The sequence below is a fragment of the Cricetulus griseus genome, chromosome 3, assembly GCF_003668045.3.
Source record: "Cricetulus griseus strain 17A/GY chromosome 3, alternate assembly CriGri-PICRH-1.0, whole genome shotgun sequence".
Classification (NCBI taxonomy): Eukaryota; Metazoa; Chordata; class Mammalia; order Rodentia; family Cricetidae; genus Cricetulus; species Cricetulus griseus.
In genome coordinates, this window is record NC_048596.1 from 4,496,184 (window position 1) to 4,515,949 (window position 19,766).

Consider the following 19,766-nt stretch of genomic DNA (forward strand, 5'->3'; position numbering starts at 1 on the left):
GTAGGGACATTTGCAGTTTGTGGGATGCGCTCACCGTAGCTCTCTAGGGGATGAAAGCCCTTTCATTTACCATTCTGGTCCTGAAGCTGTCACTGCAGCCTTCCTCCCTCCATCCTCTACCTCCAGGGTAGAAAGCCCATGGCCAGCATCTGGTCATTCCTACACTAGAAGTCTGCCACCCCACCTGTCTCTATGACTAACTCTTTAGAGAGCTTGGAATCCCAATTGCTCCTTTCTCATAATTAATTGTTTTATTTCACATGTATGGATGTTTTGCGAGCATGTGTATATGTACATCACATGCATGCCTGGTGCCTACAGAGGCAGAAGAGGGTGTTGCAGCTCCTGGAACTGCAGTTGCAGGCAGTTTTGAGTCACTGTGTAGGTGCTGAGGATGGAACCCTGGTCCCTTACAAGTGCAGTAAATGCTCTTGATCACTGGGCCATTTGGCCAACCCTGTGCCAAGTGCTCTCCCTTGGCAAGCATGTGAAGGTATCTTCTTAAGTGGATACTGTCTCTTTCTGGAGGCAAAACAGAGTCACATGAAGCCACATCTCCTGTCTTTCCCTCTGCAGGTTCTGATGAGGAATATATTTACATGAACAAAGTGTCAGTCAACAGTGAACAGAACTCAACATCTCCACATGAAGGTACGAGGCCCTAAGAGGCCCTAAGGGCTGGACTTCTGGGGCTGCCTGGCTTCAGGCAGAGGATCCTAAGCCTTACCCATCCTCCTCGCCTCCCTCCCAGCCAGTTCACAGTCAGGCCTAGGAGTTTATTTTTGGAATCCATATTTTGGTGAATGGTATTTTGGGTTTATATATTTTTGGGTGTTTCAATGGGGCCACCACCTTCTTGCCTATTGGACAGGGAATATGCCCCTAAAATCTTGTGGCTTTTCCCAGCATTGTGGGAAGAGGAAGTCATAACTCAGACATACTAGAGGCATGTGGTCTAGTCCCACGGTTCCTGCCTCTTTGGGTGAAAGTCTGCTTGGGAGAAGGCAGGGGAAATGATGTTGTCAGCAACTGTGATATTAAAAGATGAAGCTCACGACGTACTCTCAGGCAGAATGGATTCTCTCCTGCAAGGACTTGGGGCCTCACCCCTGACACCATACTCTTCTGCCTCAAGCTCTTTCTCTGAGAACCTCTGGTGTGTATGGCCTAGAACATTATAGACTATTCAGCATCAGGGGCCACAGGAAGGTTTTCTCCAATTCCCAAACAGAAGGACTTCAAGGGCTGGAAGGGACTCCCTCAGAGAGACCCAGCCATGTCCCCATAAAGGCTCCCCTCTGCACCTCCAGCCAGCCTGTACTGTCTTGCTGGGCTGGTTGAACTGGAGAGAACTGCAAGTCAGTAGCCTAACTTCTTTGGTGTGGTGTCCGCGCCTGTTCCTCCCCCTCCCCCACCACAAGTCAGGGACTGAGAAGCTCATGCAGCACCTGTGGCCACTGGGTAAATGGTGGGAGGAAAGAGGCCATAATCACCAGGTCGGTGCTTTGTGTGACTCAATATAGTGACTGCCAAGCAGCTGCTCTGCTCACTGAGGCTCTGTGGCTGGGCCATTTTTGAAAATGGGGCAGGTAGGGAGGGTTGCAGAGTCTTCCAGAAGCCCCACGCTGGCTACTTCTGAGGAATCTGTGTAGGTCTGGCCTATTCTTGGAGTTAAAAAACAGCTTTGGCTCTAGATTGCCTGCCTGGGTAATTAACACATGCTCAAATAGAATACACAAGACAGGGACAAGTGAGCAGACATCACTGGGTAATGAGAGCCTGCCACCCCTCACTGAAGCCTTTTCCTCTTGCTGCCCACAGTGCCAGAGCAGCAGGGTCCACTGACCAATGGGGAGCCCAGCCAGCACTCCTCAGCCCCACAGAAGAGCCTTCCAGATCTTCCTCCACCCAAGATGGTGAGTGTTGGGCCAGGACACCTGGTCACCTCTCTGACTTGGGCTTTCAGAGCTTGCATCTGTCCTCACAGGTGTCTACCAGTCCTCCAAGTCACTGATACATTCTAAGTACATTCTCTGTGCAAAACACAGCCTGGGGAAGTCAGAACACAGGAAGCCTGACCTGGACACTCCAGTTGCTATGAGCAATGTGCCTGGGGAGGCTTGGTCAAGTGCTTTTGTCAAGTGTCACCTTGTACCTAACACGGCAGGGCCATAAACTGCTCTGGTCACTAGTCCATGAGCCTGTGACCTTCCAAAAAAGATAATTCTTAGCCAGGTGTGGTGGGTTCATGCCTATAATCCCAGAACCCAGGAGACTGAGGCAGGAGGATCTCCATGAATTCAAGTTGGCCTGAGCTACAGGTGAATTCCAGGTCAGCATGGTGTAACTTTGTCTCAAATATACAGAACAGAAAAAGGATTTGTAGCACATTGCACCTCATACTTGAAACCCACCAGTGGGTCTTATAAAGCTTGGAAACTTGGAGACTTCCTGTTCCCAACCTGGTCCCCAGGTGGCACCTCTGGCCCAGCAGTGTTGTTTGCAGCCTCTTCATACTGACTTTTCACTCACTGCCCTTCTGCCCCTGGGCTTGGTTCTTCCTCAGGAACTTTGTACTTTCTGGGCTACTAGCTTGTCCGTGACTGCCACCTCCTCTTCTCTCAAAAGCTCTTACACTTCCGTGGCCTGGATAAAGGAGCCACTGTATTCCTGCTCTGCCCTAGTTATGTTGTATCCAACCGTGGCCCCTGTCGTTACTGCCATTGTTGTCATATTATTTGTGTCCTCCATGAGATATGAGCTCCACAGGACAAGGATGGTACCTTTCATCCACCACCTCATGCCTAGTATCTATACCAAGTAGGCCATGCAGAAGTAGTTGCTCACTGGGATGGGTGGATAGATGGATAGGTAGGTAGGAAGGTTGATTGTGATTGGGTGGGTGGTTGGGTGGGTGGGTAGGTTGATGGTGATTGGGTGGATAGGTAAGGTAGATAGAGATGGGTAGGACTGTAGAAGGGTAGATAAATAGATGAGTAGATGGATGAATAGATAGTTAATGTGGTTGGGTGGAGGGATAGCTGGATAGATAGATGGGTGGATGATAGCTGGATAGATAGATAGATGGGTGGATGATAGTTGGACAGATAGATAGATGGGTGGTGGGTAGGTGGATGAATATTTGGATGGATGAGTGGGTGAGTGATGGGTAAAATTATAGATTATACAGTCTTTTGTTCAGGTTGCAGTTTGGCCAATACTAGCTAGCTCTTTGACCATGAACAAATTACTTCAAGTGTCCAGCCCTTTGTTTCTCAGCATTGAAGTGATAGTGATGCTGGCATCTGTGTGACCAGATTGTCCAGTTCACTGGGCTAGGTCTGTAAGGCACACAGCACTGTAGGTGCCACATTAAGGCAGCATTTGGTGAGATGAGTCATGGTATTTACATGTTAAGGTATGTTAGGTTTTTATTGCTGTGATAAACACTATGATCAAAAGTGACTCGGGGAGGAAAGGGTTCATTTCAGCTCACAGTTCCAGGTCCATCACTGGGCAAACTCAAGGCAGCAACTTAGGGCAGGTACCTAGAGGCAGGGACCGAAGCAAAAGCCACGGACAGTGTTGCTTCCTGGCTTTCTCCCCCTAATCTGTTCAGTGTGCCTCCACAGCATCCAGGACCACCTGCCCGGGGTGGGTGGCACTGCCCACAATAGCCTGGGCCCTCCCACATCAATCACTAATCAAGAAAATGCCCTATATACGTGACTACAGGCCAACCTTATAAATGCGTTTTCTCAGTTGTGGTTCCCTTTTGCAGATAACTCTAGCTTGTGTCAAGTTGACTCAAAAAAAAAAAAAAAAATCCAAACAAGACAATGCAGAGGAAGCCCATTGCCTCATAGTCTAGAAGTGACAGTGTTGGGATTTGATCCCAGATTCCTTTCCCCAGAAGGAGGCTTTACTAGAAAAGATCCAACCTAGGAGGTTGTATTTAGGAAGCAGGGGCCCTGGATCAGTACACCTTGGTCACTGAGCTCTGGGTGAGCAGGCTGGTCCATGAGGCTTATGAAGGGTCTTGGGCCCAGGACGGCTCTGAACCAGCCTCCCAATTTAAGGCTTGCTAGGGACAGCCAGGTCCCTCAAGTTGGAGTACAAAACTCCAACCACATAGAACATAGAGGTGGCTCTCCAGTGCCTGAGTCAGTGTCCCATGCTTGAAGTCTCCTGAGCTGAGTGACATCTGGTGGGACTCTTCATGTCGGGCAGAGTGATTATTGGAGAGCTCAACTTCCTCTCTGGGTGTCCCTGTGATGCTGTTGACGGCCACCTCCTGAGCTTCCGCCATACTCCATGCAAATCTGTTTCCCTCTGCCCATCAAGGGACAGATGACTCTGTCACCATCTCAGAGTGGTGCCAGTCCTGGCCCAGGCTGATGTCAGGGAGGCAGAGAGGTGGGATCCGAACACAGGCTTCCTGCTGGCTCTATAGCCAAGCGCCAAGCGAGGGGCTGTGTTCCTTCTAGCTTCCCCCCACGCCCTCTCACTCCAGTGCTTGGCGGGTCTGGGGGATACACCTTCAAACTCTCCTGAGCAGCTGTGGGGGTTCTGACTAGAGAAGAGAAACTGGTTCCCCAAAAAGTTTTCTGGACCCCAGGCATCACTCTCTATGACTTTGCTAATCAGAAATGCCACCTGCCATGTCACATGCTCCTGGACAACACCTTGAGGGGAGGTGAATTCACCAGGCAGAGTCCTAAGTATTCTATGAATCTGAGTTTTCCAAACACAGTGTAGAGAGCCCAGGGTTTGGGCTTTGGTCATAGTCTAAAGAACCCATTCACTGGACCTGGAAGCCCCTGGGACTCATGGCATTCTTCAGTGTGAAGACCTGAAGGGTCTTTGTATGAGTTGAAGGGTGGGGAGGGGATAAGGGAGACATGGTCCTCTTGAGAGACCGCCCATGCTTTCTGTGGTGGGAGGCACATGGGAGACAACGTTGACGCGGAGTGGGAGAAAATGTCACCACCCAGGAATAGCTCAGTCTGAAGGGCCTTTCTGAGGTGTGGTGATTGTCCTGGAGACAGACTCCAGACCTGTGCTGGAAGTTCTAGCAGCACAGGTCGACCTTATGGTTCAAGTCCTTCCCTCCATCAGATGGACTTTCTTTGCTAGAAGGGTACAAAGTGTCCAAGGCCTTCCAAATTTTGTCCTAGGCGCCCACTACCAAACCACCCCCCAGTTCTTCCAGATGTGGCATGAGGAAGGGGGCAGTCTCTACTACCCAGGCCCCTTCTTTCCTGCCTACACATGTGTGTTCATGTGTGTGCCCCTAACCCTTCCTGCTCACTTTGCCTGAAGCAGTGAAAATCTTAGTCTGATGTTTTCTGAGGAGCAGGGTCAGGTGAGCCAGGAGGGGAAACAAGAATCAGCATCACCTAGGCTTCCCAGGAAGGATACTTGACAGTTTCACCCCAAGGCCTGAGCCTGGCCCCCTTTCCTCAGTCAGAGATTCCTTCTTCCCTCTCCTGACTTTAGAATATCAGAGTGCTGTGGGGAAGGAACCCTTCGCCCAAATGCTGGGCCCACAGTGCCTCTGTCCTGGACCAGGATGGTGGTCTCCATCCTGGGCTTAGGGTGCTTGTCAGCTCTGAGCCCTGACTTATCTCTGGTGGCTAGGTCCTCACTCCAGGCCACACAGAGTCAGAGGAGACCAGATCCGTGCAGCAATGAAGGGCAGCCAAGGGTCTGGAGCAAGCTTGTGGGTGTGGACCATGACTCAGACAGCTGAGGTCTCTCCAGGCTTCAGGCTGCAAGGCCAGGTGCTGTGGTCATTGCAAGAGAAGCAGATGTTTGCTGGCCACCAATACCATCTTGGCAAGCACACCCTCCCTACCCCACCCTTCTTGAGCCCTGACCATGACATTAGCACAGATCTCAAGGGGGCTTCATGGTGGGGGAAGCAGCTGACACCCAAATGGCAATTCCATGGTCAGTGTGGGAAGTGGCCTACCCACTTACCATGGCCCCAGGACTTCCTACAGTGTGTTCTTCAGGGAAGAATGCATGAGCACATCGGGTCATCTGGACCATCCTTTGTCTTTGGATCTTATGTTTCATCTTAGGGGTTGATAACATCCCTTTGGTCCACTCACCAGCTACCTGCTTTGCTCAGTAACATCTTCTTGCACTAGATACACACCCTTAGTATGCATGGTCTGTAGATGATTTCTCCGTGCTGCGCCCCGATGCTAGGATTAAGTAGCTGAGAGTCCCCAAGAGGCAATACTTCCCTAAAATACGTGCTCATTGGCTTTTTGGAGAATAGGCAGACATATGGATTTTGGTGAATTCTGACGCTCAGGGAGGGTTCTTCCTCATCTTTTTCGATGGCTGATTATTTCAGTGTTGAAATCAAATGTCTTCTGCATCCTCAGTCAATGATCACTGCCTTCCTGAGGGTTTCTATTGCTGCAGTGAGGAAACACCATGACCAAAAGCAAGTTGGGGAGGAAAAGGTTTATCTGGCTTACACTTCCACAGCACTGTTCATCATTGAAGGGAGTCAGGGCAGGCACTTAAGCAGGGCAGGAACCTGGAGGCAGGAGCTGATGGAGGTGAGCTGCTTACTGGCTTCTCCTCATAGCTTGCTCAGCCTGCTTTCTCGTAGAACCCAAGACCAGCAGCCCAAGCACAGTACCACCCACATGGGCTGGGCCCTCCCCCACCAATCACTAATTGAGAAAATGCCCTATGGCTAGATCTTATGGAGGCATTTTCTCTGCTGAGCTTCCCTCCTCTGAGATAACTCTACTTTCTGTCAAGTTGACATGAAATGACCTACCACAATCCAATCTTCACATCTTAATGATGCTGATACTTAACACAGTGGTCCTTCCTCCTTAGCCCTGAAACATTAGTCTCTCTGTTCTTTGACCTCTAATGATAAGTCACTGTCTCTGGGACTATAGAATGTATGCATGGAACATGGATGTTTTTGTACTATTATTATTGTTGTTGTTATATTGGAAACACATACTTACTGAACACTTACACTGCCCAGCATAGTTTAATCCTCCGTGAACAGGCCTTTGTGCTTCTTTTTACACTACAACCCGGACAACATATCCAAAGTCAAAGAGCTAGAATGCTCACACAGTCCTACACCGTCTCTCCCATTTACAGTAGATTTTACTTTGGGGAGAATATGAAGAAACCTGCCTGGCCCTCTACCCTGAACAAGATGGCCTCCTCTAGTCACAGACCCCGTGGTGATGAGCGCTAACCCTGTGACAGAGATTCTCTTCTCCCATTTGTTCAGTTCTAGCAAGTCCCTGACCCAGAGCCAAATTTTGGGTGCTTGGAGTGTCCCTCCGGAAAGGAGCTACTTCCTCACAGGGAGGCTAGCCAATTTAAGACATGCAAGCCCCAAGGCTGTCCAAGGAGAGAACTCTTCCCCTCAGTCCCTGGGAGGCAACACTTGGAATCACAGTTGTTCTCAGAGGCCACCCTCCTCAGGCTGCTGGCTGAGCAGATGACAGAGAAAACTTAGATCAGAGACTTTGTACCCGCTGCTGGCAACAAGCCCAGGATCAGCCTGAACAACTCCTGAGTACCTGCCTACTTCATGCAAGGCCTGGCCCACGGGGCACGTCACATCTCAGTAGCCACCTCTGCCAGCGGACACAGTTCCTGCTCTTGTTAGGGTATGACCTCATGACCCTGCTCCTTCCTGTGTGGTTATGGAAGCAGAAGGGTAGGGCAGAGCCTGTCTCATGCCTGCGCTAGCACCACTGGTATGAAGCCAGGCACAGCAGGGATGGGAACAGGTCTTAGACCCAGGATTGTGTAGGCCTGCCTCAGCTGACATGACAGTTGTGGGGTGGGGGTGCTTCTGACATACACATTGGCCTTTCCACACAGACTGCAGACCCTGGGGTTGTTGACCCCTCAACAATTGTTGACCCTCAACAATTACAGTTATCTTCTTGTGTTTCGTGTGGGCCATGCCCTGTGGAAACACTCACTCATGTTTAACCTCTCTCTCTCTCTCTCTCTCTCTCTCTCTCTCTCTCTTTCTCTCTCTCTCTCCCTCTCTCTCTCTTCTCCCTCTCCCTCTCTGTGTGTGAGAGAGATGGGGAAGAGAGAGAGAGAGAGAGAGAGGGAGAGGGAGAGAGAGAGAGAATGCACACATACAGAGGTAGGAAGAGGGTGTCAGATCTCTCACAGCAGGAATTGTGGCATTTGCAGGACGCCCAGCTTGTCATACGGGTCTCAGGATCCCACCTCTGCTCCCCAAGATTGTGCAGCAAGCACTCCTAACCTCTGAGCCATCTCTCCAGTACAAGTCTCTCACACTTTGACTAGTGTGCCCCCCCCAAAAACAGCCCTGCTATGTATCTTTCTTAGAGAGGAGGCAAACAAGGCTTGGAGGCCATCCCATCCCCCAAGGCAGAGTTCCTGGTAGACCCTGCTCCCTGTCAGCTTGCTGAGAGTCCAGCCAGGCATATTTTATTTCCCTCATAAAAGCCTAACCATGGTTGTTCCCAGTGTGCCCCATCTGAAGCTGTTGGCTTTGTCTCTGTGCGTTACAGATTCCAGAGCGGAAGCAACTCTCCGTTCCAAAGATTGAGTGTCCTGAAGGCTACTATGAAGAGGCTGAGCCATATGACACGTCCATCAATGGTATGTCCCAGGGGCTGGGGCCCAGAGGGGTCTAACTGCCATAACACACAGGTTGAGGCTGACTCATCATCTGGTGACAGATAGCCTCACCTGGGGCTCCTAAGCAGAGGTAGATCAAGTGACATGACATAGGAATGGCCTCAGTTGAGAACTGACCAGTGTCCAGTGTTTGGTCTGGGTGTCCAGCCCCCCCTGCCTGCCCGTGAGGAGGGGTTGGGGTACTCACAGGAGCAGTTTCCTGTATCTACAGGGTTCCAGATCCTACCTGGCTGTTTCCTGAGCACAGAGAGATGGTGTGGGAGAGATGCTCTAGCCAAGGGCCCTGTGGCCCTGGGCAGCAGTAGATGTGGGTGTCAGGCTGAGGCTGAGGCTGAGGCTGAGGCTGAGGGAAGCATTCATGTTCTTACTCTGGATTCAGTGCTCTCACTAGCAGGGCAAGAACACTGACATTCAACGGAGACAGCACAGACCACAAGTAAATCAAATTGGTTTTGGTGATGGCTTTTAAGGCAGAAAACAGGCCAGTGGCTGCATTTGCTGCAGGAAAGCAGTTAGTCTGACACTGTGACCTGAGGCAGGTGTCTGAAGCTATGGGGAACAGATCAAGTAGGTAACTGCAGAGAGAGAATTCGGGACAGAGAGCAAAGGCTTTTAGTCAGAGAATGCCTAGTGTGTTTGACAAACCAGGAGGCCGCTGTGGTGGGGCCAGGTGAGTCAGGGGAGAGTGATGAGAAGAAGTTGCAGGCCATGGAGGGAACTTGGGTTTTTCCTGGAATGAGACTACAAGCTTCTCTTTGCAGGTCAGTTCATGAGTGGCCTTGCTTAGGTTTTGGACAGTTTGGGGCTGTGAAAGCTGAACTGGATGCTAGATTCCCACTCTCCTTGGCCAGGTCCTCAGCTGGCTGTTGTCCTTTTATCACTATCCTGAAATGCCTGAGAGAATTAGGCCCAAAGTTTTGGAGGCTCTATTTCAAGATTGGGCAGGCGCATTGCTCAAGGCTGCTTTGAGACCTGTCAGGGGACAGTGGTGGGGACATGTGCAATTTGCTTACCTCAAAACCAACAAGCAAAAGCAGGGTAGGGAGGGCGGGCTCCCATGACCCCTTTGAGGACACCCCAATACCTAGGACCTCTCACAAGGTGCCTGCTCTTTTATTTGAGCTTTCTTTTTAAGAAAATACTTTATTTTTATCTGAATGAATGTTTTGTGCCTAATGCCCAAGGAGGCCAGAGGGTGTCAGATCTTCTGGAACTGGAGTTACAGTAGTTGTCAGGAGCTATATTAGAACCAAACCTGGGCCCTCTGCAAACACAAGTGTGCTTAACTGTTTAGCCATCTCTCCAGCCCCAAAGACTCTCAGTGACACCACACTGGCTTCTAGGGGTAGCAGCATCTTCTCAAGTCCTCCATACTCCTTCCTTTGTGAAATATTTTTTGTAGTTTTAACAGCATTTTGCAAAGGTCACAGGTGAACGTGGGTGCCTGTAGTGGGAATGAACCTGGGTACAGCAGGGCCTTGTACATTTCTTCAACAACAGGACTAGAGTGAAATGGGACCTGGAACTTGACACTGGCCTTTTCTCTTCTCCTTATTTACCTATGGCCCCCAAGTCCCAGGAGCTAGCTGTGTGGGAGGTGAGGGCTTGTTGGGACTGAGGATAGTATAAGTGGTTGATGTTGTGGGTACATGAGCCTCACTTCAGTCCCACTGAGCTAATGAGGTGTTGGCGTGTCACAGCCAGGCTGTGATTTCAGACCCAAGCCAGCCAAGGGTGTGGCGATGCTGTCTGGGTGCATCCTGAAGGTAGAAACAGTGACTCACCTCGTGAGCATCTCCTTGTATCCTGAGACCACCTCCTTTCTTGGGTGTGGCCTCTGCCAGCCAGAACCTGTCTCCTAAACACAAGGGCAGACGCTTCACCTCCACACAAACAAGTGGTCAGAAACACTCAGCCTGTTGGTGTTTGTCTCAGACCTGTGCATCCCTGCTGGCTGCCGCTGCCCTCGGGCTTCTCACTGTGTCAGTTTGAGCCCACCAGGTGGAGTGGGCCAGTGAAGCAGGTGGCAGGAATACTGTCCATCTCTCCTATCATCACGAGACCTGGGAACAATTTGGGGAGAGAACTTTATGTGTGTGGCAAACCAGACAGTCCTCACTTACTGTCCCCACATCTTGAGCAGGGTGACCTGGTTACAGCAAGAGGAAGGAACACTAAGCATAGGTGTTTCTCTAGCTGGTTGGCCAACAGGATTGTACTGGCTTCTCTGACAAGGCCAGCTGCTGGGACTCCTATCCTGCTGTATCACCAAAGTCCCAAGGTCGCTCCACTGAGCCAGGATCTACTCTCTGAGCAGGTGCTAACTGAGTGCTCCAAGGGCTTGTGCTTAAGACACTAAGGTCCCTCTCTGCCCAAGATGCAAGGATTTACCCTGATGTGTCACGCTGGGGAAATACGGGTTGCTGTAACCCAAAACTCCCAGGCGTTGGTTTCTGCTCTGAGCAGTGCGGCATTTCTGATCCTGTATAAGTCTGGTGCATCTCATGTTTGGTTCAGCTACCCTGCAGGACCAGAGCATCCTCTCTAAAGAGAGTGTGGAAAGTGCCTGTCTATTCCTTAAAAGCACTACCCAGAAATGACACATGCCACCGGTGAGGACTAGTGAACGATCACCTCTAGATGCGAACAGAGCTAGTAAGTGACATCCTTAACCTCTCCTGGTGAGTCCACCCCTCAGAGAGGACAGCAGCAGGTGGCCCCTAGTACAGTGGTTCCCCGTCTTCCTTCCTTTAATACAGTCCTCTGTGTTGTGGTGACCCCAAGTGTAACATTATTTTCATTGCTGCTTTATAACTGCAAGTTTGCCTCTGTTATGAATCTGATATGCAGGTGGTCTTAGGCAATCCTGTAAAAGGGTTGTTCCACCCCCAAAGGGGGTCTCACCCCACAGACACAGGCCACATCTGGGCCTCTGTGCTTACTGTGCCTCTCTGTCTTTATCCCCTCTCCTTCCTTCTCCCCTCCCCCTCCGCCTTCTCTGTCTATGCTGCTGAACTTGAACCACGCAGGCCGCTATGGAGCATATCTCCCCACTGGAGTCGCCAGATTGGCACAGTTGCCTGAAGGAGACATTTATGCCACGATCACCTTGGGTACTGCTTGTCCCCAGAGTTGGAGTGCCGATGGTTTCTTGCTTGTTACCTGCTCTGAAATGGGTGCATGCCATGGAAAGCCATTGCCTTCTTCCTGTCCCCATGACTGGGTCCTGCATGTACACAGTCGTACACATTTCCTGCCCAACAAGTGTGTTACTGTGCTACTCTGCCTTCCATAAAGCCCCACTTGTGGGACACTCTGCCTTCCTTAATGCCCTGCCTGTGGGACACTCTGCTGTTAAGACATACATACACACACACACACACACACACACACACACACACACACACACACATATGCTATAGGGAAACAGACTCATGGACACTGGACAAGGTCTAACCAGCTGCAAAGTCTCTCTGTTCTGCACAAAGGAGCTGGGGACAGACCACATGCTGCTTCACACTGTCTGACCCTGTCTTCACAACTCAAGAGAGCACAAGACCTCTGTCTCTTTCCTTTTAAGTGATCATGACCACGGACAAGAAGCCACACCCTAAGGCTGATACCCCAAAGCTATTGGCAGAATGAATTCACACACTTCCCCTTTTTTCTCTAAATAAGAAACGTCTAATCCTAACATAAAAGTGTTTTCATTAAGAGCAACTATGAAGCATTGTGCAGAAGAAAGAAAAGGTAGTAACATAATAATAAGCAAATATAATAACTAAAAATAATAAACAAACATGAAACTACAATCAACAAGAACAATATCAAGCAAGAAACACACAGTAGATGTCCAGGCCATGAGTATTTGACACATTACAGAGATTACTCCACTAGCTGTCCTATCCTGGAGAGTCTAAGTCTTGTATCTAATATGCCCTAGCTAAGATAGGAGAGGATTGTAACTGTGACTATCTAATCTTTAACCCCATCAAAGACCTGAGAAGGAAAATGATATTACCTGAGTAAGCGGGAAGGAAGTACAAGCAAGTGAATTCCAAAAGATACAAGAAATGACAGAAACAGCTGGCTACCTGGACAGTCACCAATGTTTTCTGTAGTGTTGGGCCATCCAGCTGTGGCTATAGGCCTAGAATATCTGATAGACCAGTTTTAGAAGCAGGAAAATTTGAAAGACGGTCCTACCCTGTCTTGGCAAGATTCAGCAGTCACTTTTCCTTGTACTGTCCAGATCAGACGGCATGCTTACTGTCAGCAGTCGAGGCAAGGGCAGTTCTTTGCCCAGTAAGTCAGTTTTGCCAAGAAGAAAACAAGCTCCATGTGGAGTTTCTTTGATGCCCGTCATCTTCATTGAAGTAGGTTGGTGTTGCCAGGAGCAGACATGTCTCATAGTCATAAAAAGCCTAAGTTCTTAAAACATTTTAAATGCCATATTCTGTAGGTCTTTGAAGTATTTGAAGATTTCCTCTCCATCTGAAATATATCTCTGTATATCTAGAAAACGTAACTAACATGTCTATAAGTTTGACTATTATAGATGACTATTAATTTGTATTTCTTAACCATACATTATATTTTAAATGAGCTGCATAAACATAATACCTTAAACAAGAGTAGAAATATACATATAGTATAACAAAATTAACCTTAAATTTGTATCTATAAACCAAAATCCATACTAATATTAAGTATTCTTTTCTATCACCTGTTTTTCTTTAGAAAGAGATTGACTGTAGCCATTAACCATTTACAACCAACCCCCTTTAAATGAAAACAAACATTTATAAACAATATTTGGAATATATAATATATATATATATATAATATATATATATATATATGTTGATTGGGAGCCACTGGTAATCTTATGGGGATCCTGAGAAAATTTAGAATTATGGTTAAATGTGGGCTGTATTAGTCTATCAGGCTAATCGTCTCAGTCAATTGCGTTGAAGCTGTTTTGGAATGTGGATCACACTGTCTGACCCTGTCCCCGCAACCCAAGACAGCACAAGACCTCCGTTTCTCTCCTTTTAAGTAATCATGGTCCAAAGACCATGAAGCCACACCCTAAAGCTGGTACCCCAAAGCTATTGGTGGAATAAATTCCCACAACACTCTGCCTTCTTTCTGTGAAGCCCTGCCTGTGGGGCACTCTGCCTTCTTTCTGTGAAGCCCTGCCTGTGGGGCACTCTGCCTTCTTTCTGTGAAGCCCTTCCTGTGGGACACTCTGCCTTCTTTCTGTGAAGCCCTGCCCGTGGGGCACTCTGCCTTCTTTCTGTGAAGCCCTGCCCGTGGCGCACTCTGCCTTCGTAAAGCTGTGCCTGTGGAAGCAAGACTTGCAACCTGCGCGGTGACCAGCCCTTGGCTCCTGAAGACTCTCACAGGACAGAGAGACATATTCTGGTCATCTTCTGCCTTTCCTTCCTCCTCACTCCAAACCCCTGTAAGCCAGGGATCTGTTTTAAGAGACTTCAACATAAACGAGGGCCTATTGTCCTTCCTAAGGATAAACATAATAGTAATGTCTGCCCTCACAGTTCCCAAGCTATTCCTGATACTAGGATTAGCTGTTTTGTCTCGGCTAGCTTCTGGGACGCTCACACCATCAGAACTCCCCACGAAGCATGCAGGGCCATTTCAGAAGACACACTGGGCCCTGGGGATGGAGCCAGAGCACTCACACCTGGCTTTGCAGCCTTTCTTGGCTCGTTCTTGTCTGGAAGGAAGAGCCACAGTCATTGTTTCATTTCCCTCTTCACAGGTGCTATAAGGCTGACAACTCGGGAAACTTACCCTATGCACCCTGACCCCACCATCTCCCTCTCAAATCAACTCCCTGGAGCTCTCTGTTGCCTTGTGGTCTCTCTGCATGCATACTTGCAGGTCTGCCTTCCCCTGTCCTCTTCTCATAGGGAGTTCACTGAGCTGCAGACTAATTTTCAGGGCTTTAATTGATTGTGGGTACATGAATGCTTCCAAAGAGATGAAATCACACTGACTTAGGCAGCCCCCTGCTGCTGGCTACTAAGTAACACCCCACTGAGTATGCTAATGCATGGGATGTTCATTCTTCCTCTTTTTAAATAGTTATTTGTTTGGGTGCTGGGATCTAGGCAAGGGTATTGTGCAGGTTAGGCAAGAGCTCAATCTCGACCTTCCTCTTCTTTTGATTTTTACATTTATTTATTTGAGAGTGAGGTATGGAGGGGCATGTGTATACGATAACACATGTGTTGTGGAGGTCAGGTGTCAGGCTTGGCAGCAAGCAGCCTTGCCCAGTGAGCCATTTTGCTGGCCCCTCCCCTTCTTTTATTTATTTATGTTTTGAAAGTTAGTTCAGGATAAACTCTCAGGACTGGGATTATTGAATCAGAAAGTATGTATGCTTTACAGTTCTTGAAACAACAGGCAGCCAGGATGCTTTCTGAGAGGCTTGCATGAGTTTACGGTACCACAGAAACACAAGAGCTTAGGGTCCCTCCTCTGGGAAGTGTCATGATTTTCTATCTTTGTACATTTAACAGATGTAACAGGTATGGATTATGAACTGGGTATATCTTTGTTTTATATGTATTTGGTAAGCCAGGAAGACGAGCAGTGTCATACCGAGTTTAGAGAAAACTGGTATGAAAATATTTAAAGTGTTATTGTTTAGAAAGTAAGTATATCTCTTTGGCACCATGACTAGAATAACTACACAGCAGCCCTACCTCCTCTCTCCTATGTTCTAATTCAATTGTAACCCTGCTTACCTAACATGCAGGAACCCAGCTAAGAAGATAAAACAGGGGCCCCAAGGCTTTTCTCTTAAAGTGAGTCATGGAACGTTGTTCAGTCGGCCTCGGGGACAGACCCAGAACTGCTGTGTGGAGGACACAGGGAAGCAGCAATTGGGGCGTGTCTAGTGATGGGAGAACAGTGAGCTCCTTGTCCGTTGGGGATACTAGATTCCCATGGGGCTCCAGAGTCCCCTTTTCTTCTCTACAATACTTTTTAAAGGATGGCTAGATGAATGTATGGACATGTAGATGATGGATACATGGGTGGGTGGATGCATGGATTGACGGGTGCGTTCATGCACGGGTGGATGCATCAATGCATGGATGGCTGCGTGCATGCATGCCTGGATGGATGCATGGGCGGGAGACATGCTGGTTCTTTCACATGGCTTCCTTGGCCTGGAGTATAGTGGTGAGGATGGAGAGGAGAGCCATGCTTGCCTTCAGGACAGGAGGGATGTGAACTAGACTTGGGAGAAGGTGGAGTGTGCACCACGTCACACAGTGCTGAGCTGGAGGAGTCTTTAAGATAGAATGCAAAGGGGCCCCTGGGTAAGACAGAGCCCAGGTAAGGAGGAGGAGAAGGGACGCAGCCTGGGAACTGGCAGGTTGGTTCAGAAGGGCTCTGAACAGGACCAGCACATTGTTCTTGTAACCGTCGCTTTTCCCTTTTGAGATAGGGTCTCACCGTGTAGACCAAGATGGCCTGGAGCTCAGAGATCCACCTGCCTGTTTCCCCAGTGCTGTGATGAAAGGTGTGCACCACCACACCCTAAACAAGGAAAACAGGCACTTTCCTGCGATAGGCTATGTAGCCTCTTTTTCTTTTCTTCCCCTCCCCATGGGGAGACAGGCCCCTCCCAGGCCTGGAGCACAGCTAGACCTAGCCCAGACCCTGGAGCCCCCACTGGTTGAGGAGACAGAGGCGCATAGGGCATGCATGCAGTTTATCTGCGGGGCAGCAGTATCTTGTCAGGGTTGTCTGTGGACCCATGAACTAGCATTTGGGAGGGAGATATGCTCTGTGGTGTGAGTCAGCATCTGCAAAGTTTCTCCAGATGGGTGGGGGTGGGAAGCCATTGAGCCAGGTCAAGGATGCGAGAGGCAGGTGGGTGGCAGCCTGGGCTCTCCTGCTGCTCCTACCCTCTGAGGTGTTGCTTGCATGTGGATCCCCTTGCCCGGCTGAGCTCTGACTGACTGGGTGGGTCTCCTTGCAGAGGACGGCGAGGCCGTGAGCAGCTCCTACGAGTCCTATGATGAAGAGGAGAACAGCAAAGGCAAGGCAGCCCCCTACCAGTGGCCCTCGCCTGAGGCCAGCATTGAGCTGATGCGTGACGCCCGCATCTGTGCCTTCCTGTGGCGCAAGAAGTGGCTGGGCCAGTGGGCCAAGCAGCTCTGTGTGATCAGGGACACCAGGCTCTTGGTCAGTCCTCATCTTCTTTACTGGGGCTGGGGAGGGGTGGGAGAGGGGGTGCTCCCTGGTATGACATTGGGGGTAGAGTCTTTGATATCAGGAGACTTTCACCTTTCCCTGACTTACGGGCATGTGCAGAGTTTTGCATGTGCAGATGAGTGTATTTTGTCTGCATTAGGAAGATCTGGTAGTTTTTAATTAAGCTGTTAAAGCAAGAAGGCTGTTCTCCTCATCCTATTCTTTGCACCTTGCTTATTTTTAGAAGGGGGGTCAAGGAAGGGTCTCACCAGGTAATCCAGGCAGGCCTGGAACTCATCATTCTCTTGATAAAGCATCTTCAGTCAGTGGGGAGATTACAGCCACCACAGTGGTCTCCTTGCTTCTTCTTCCTTTTTTGTTCTCCGTCTTTTTGTCCCTCAGTCCTTCTAATATCATGGTGTGCAAACCCAGTGGCTCCCTCAGTCCAGCTTTAGCTCCAGCTGCTGTTTTGGTATCAGCAACCTGAGGACTGTTGGAATCATCCCAAGAACTACAAGACTTAGTGCCACCTATTCTAAGTTAAAACCTGCAGAGGAACCAGAGACTTGACTCTCACAATAGTTCTACTTCCTGACATTTTAAATTAAAAAAAAAAAAATCACAGCTTTGAAGTAGGTGTGGTTGGTCAGCTGCTCCCAACTGTAGGGCAAGATTGTTTGAGTTTCAGAACTCAAGGCCAGCCTGGGCATCGTAGCAGGACTTTACCTCAAAACCAGGACAAACGTTGACAGCTTTGTGCCCTGACCTGAAGTTTCACAAGGTCTTCATAAACACCCTCACTCTGGTCACAGTTTGAACACCTCAATCCAGATGTTTTCTGGGCGGACTTGCTAGCTGTCCTGTGAGGGCCTTCGTTTTACAATGAGATGCTAAAGGGCAGTATATCTCCTCTGGTAAGGGCTAAAGGGCGATGGTCCCTTCCTTTGAATTCTGTTACCTGGCAAGATAGACTATAAGCTTGATGTTCATGCCCAGTGTATCTTTTGCTGGGGACACTAAGGACTTGGAGAAAAGGTAGAGAAATATAAGTTTGTCCCACTGTGGAGAAGTGAGTTCTGTCTACAGGGGACAGAGTCATACGCTGCTTAGTGGGGTAGGTAACACATTCTGAGAAATGTGTCCTCAGATGATGTCATTATTGTGTGAGCATCATAGGTTCTTACACAAACGACGACAAGGTGACACTAAGGGAAGCCATTGTATATTGCTGTAATCCACCCATGAGCAGAACATCACTAAGTGGCATACGGCTGTATGAAGATCCCCCTTCTCCAAGCCCAGAGCAGTCTAGAACTATTTGGGTGATTCAGGTCCTGGAACATCCCTGCTCAAAGTCAGGAAAAAGGAGGCTTGAAGGAGAGGAGGTGGGGTCTGATGTAGGTTAAGGCCCTGGCCAGCCTTAGGGGACCCAGCCCTATGGCTTGGGGACATAGTCAGGCTCATGTACGAGAGGGGGCCACCTCAGTGTTCAAGGGCTTCTCCTTTGCAGGAGAAGCCACCCCGTACCCCAGCAAAGCAGCATCTTCTTTCTCTTCCAGTGCTACAAATCGTCCAAAGATCACAGCCCTCAGCTGGACGTGAGCTTGCTGGGCAGCAGTGTTGTGCACAAGGAGAAACACGTGCGGAAGAAAGAGCACAAGCTGAAGATCATGCCAATGAACGCCGACGTGGTCGTGCTGGGCCTGCAGAGCAAGGACCAAGCTGAGCAGTGGCTTCGGGTACGGGGGATGCACCAGACTCCCCCAGGGCTCGAGGGAGGGCTCCTGGAGTTCTGGCCCCCAGAACTTCTACAGGGTAGATGATGAGGTCGACAGTAGACAGGGTCTATGATCCTTCAGGGGCTCAGGGCCTCTAGCATTCTGGATATTGACAATCAATGTCATGGACCAGATAGAGTCGGAATCCCTGGAATGCAAAGGGCTCAGCACTGGGCCCAGTGTATGCCACGTGCAAAGCACTGTTTGGGGTCTGCAGAGTTCCTGGGGCCCAGGGCTGAGTTGCTAGTTGAACTCCCTTCTCTTGCCCAGCCCTCCCTTTTGGTTTTCTGACCGTCCTGTCCCTCCTCACACTCCTGTGTTCACACAGGTACTCACACGTGTGCACACCTGCACACTGACACACAGTCACTGCATGCATGCACACATATTTACAAGCATGAGCTTGTACAGGGATACACACATGTACACTGTTCCTATGTCTAGTTCCCTCCCTCTTACCCCTCTGGGGATCCCCCTGGTGGCCCTGGGCTCATAAGGGGAATGAAGAACTGCTTAGTGAGGTCAGGGCCACCTCTGCTCTGTGTGTCCACAGGCTAGGCACTACAAACCAGTTAAACAGGCCATTTCTTGAAGAGGTGAGGTGGCCCTGTGGCTGGTGGCCTGTGGCCATCAGATCAAAATAGTATCCAAGCCTGCTTCCAAGTGGTGTGGAGACCACAACCCTGGACCCACAGCCATGGAAAATCAGGGAAGCATCAGCAAGTGTACACTCACAATTGTAACACAACAGGACAGAACCCCTGTCCTCACGGTGGCAGAAAGGGGAATGGTGGCATCCAGGCATGGCTGCTCTGTTATCTATGGGCCTTGGTGCAGTAGCGCATGGCACGCTCCCAGATTAGCGGGTTCCTGTGCGGAGTGTGTGAGTGGCATCTGTGTCCTCAGAACACTTGTGGGCCGCAACTAGGGCATAGGTGCTTCTGTTCTTGGAGGGCCAGCCCTCCATGACTCGAGGCACCGTGCCACCATGCTGTGATAGCGGGCAGCAGGGCATGTGAGGACCATGGCCTCTGCTCACAGTGCTTCTTCAATCCAGGTCATCCAGGA

General features: G+C 49.6%; 1 protein-coding gene across 1 annotated transcript in view; it reads left to right on the top strand.

Annotated features, from left to right (window-relative positions):
- Afap1l2 (actin filament associated protein 1 like 2) overlaps positions 1-19,766 on the top strand; it is a 44,683-nt gene that overhangs the window by 10,951 nt on the left and 13,966 nt on the right. The window contains exons 3-8 of the mRNA XM_027406913.1: positions 577-651; positions 1,822-1,916; positions 8,556-8,646; positions 16,706-16,911; positions 18,480-18,659; positions 19,756-19,766. The exon at positions 19,756-19,766 is cut by the window's right edge and continues 79 nt beyond it. Coding sequence (XP_027262714.1) covers positions 577-651; positions 1,822-1,916; positions 8,556-8,646; positions 16,706-16,911; positions 18,480-18,659; positions 19,756-19,766 — 658 coding nt within the window. The remainder of the gene's footprint in view (positions 1-576; positions 652-1,821; positions 1,917-8,555; positions 8,647-16,705; positions 16,912-18,479; positions 18,660-19,755) is intronic.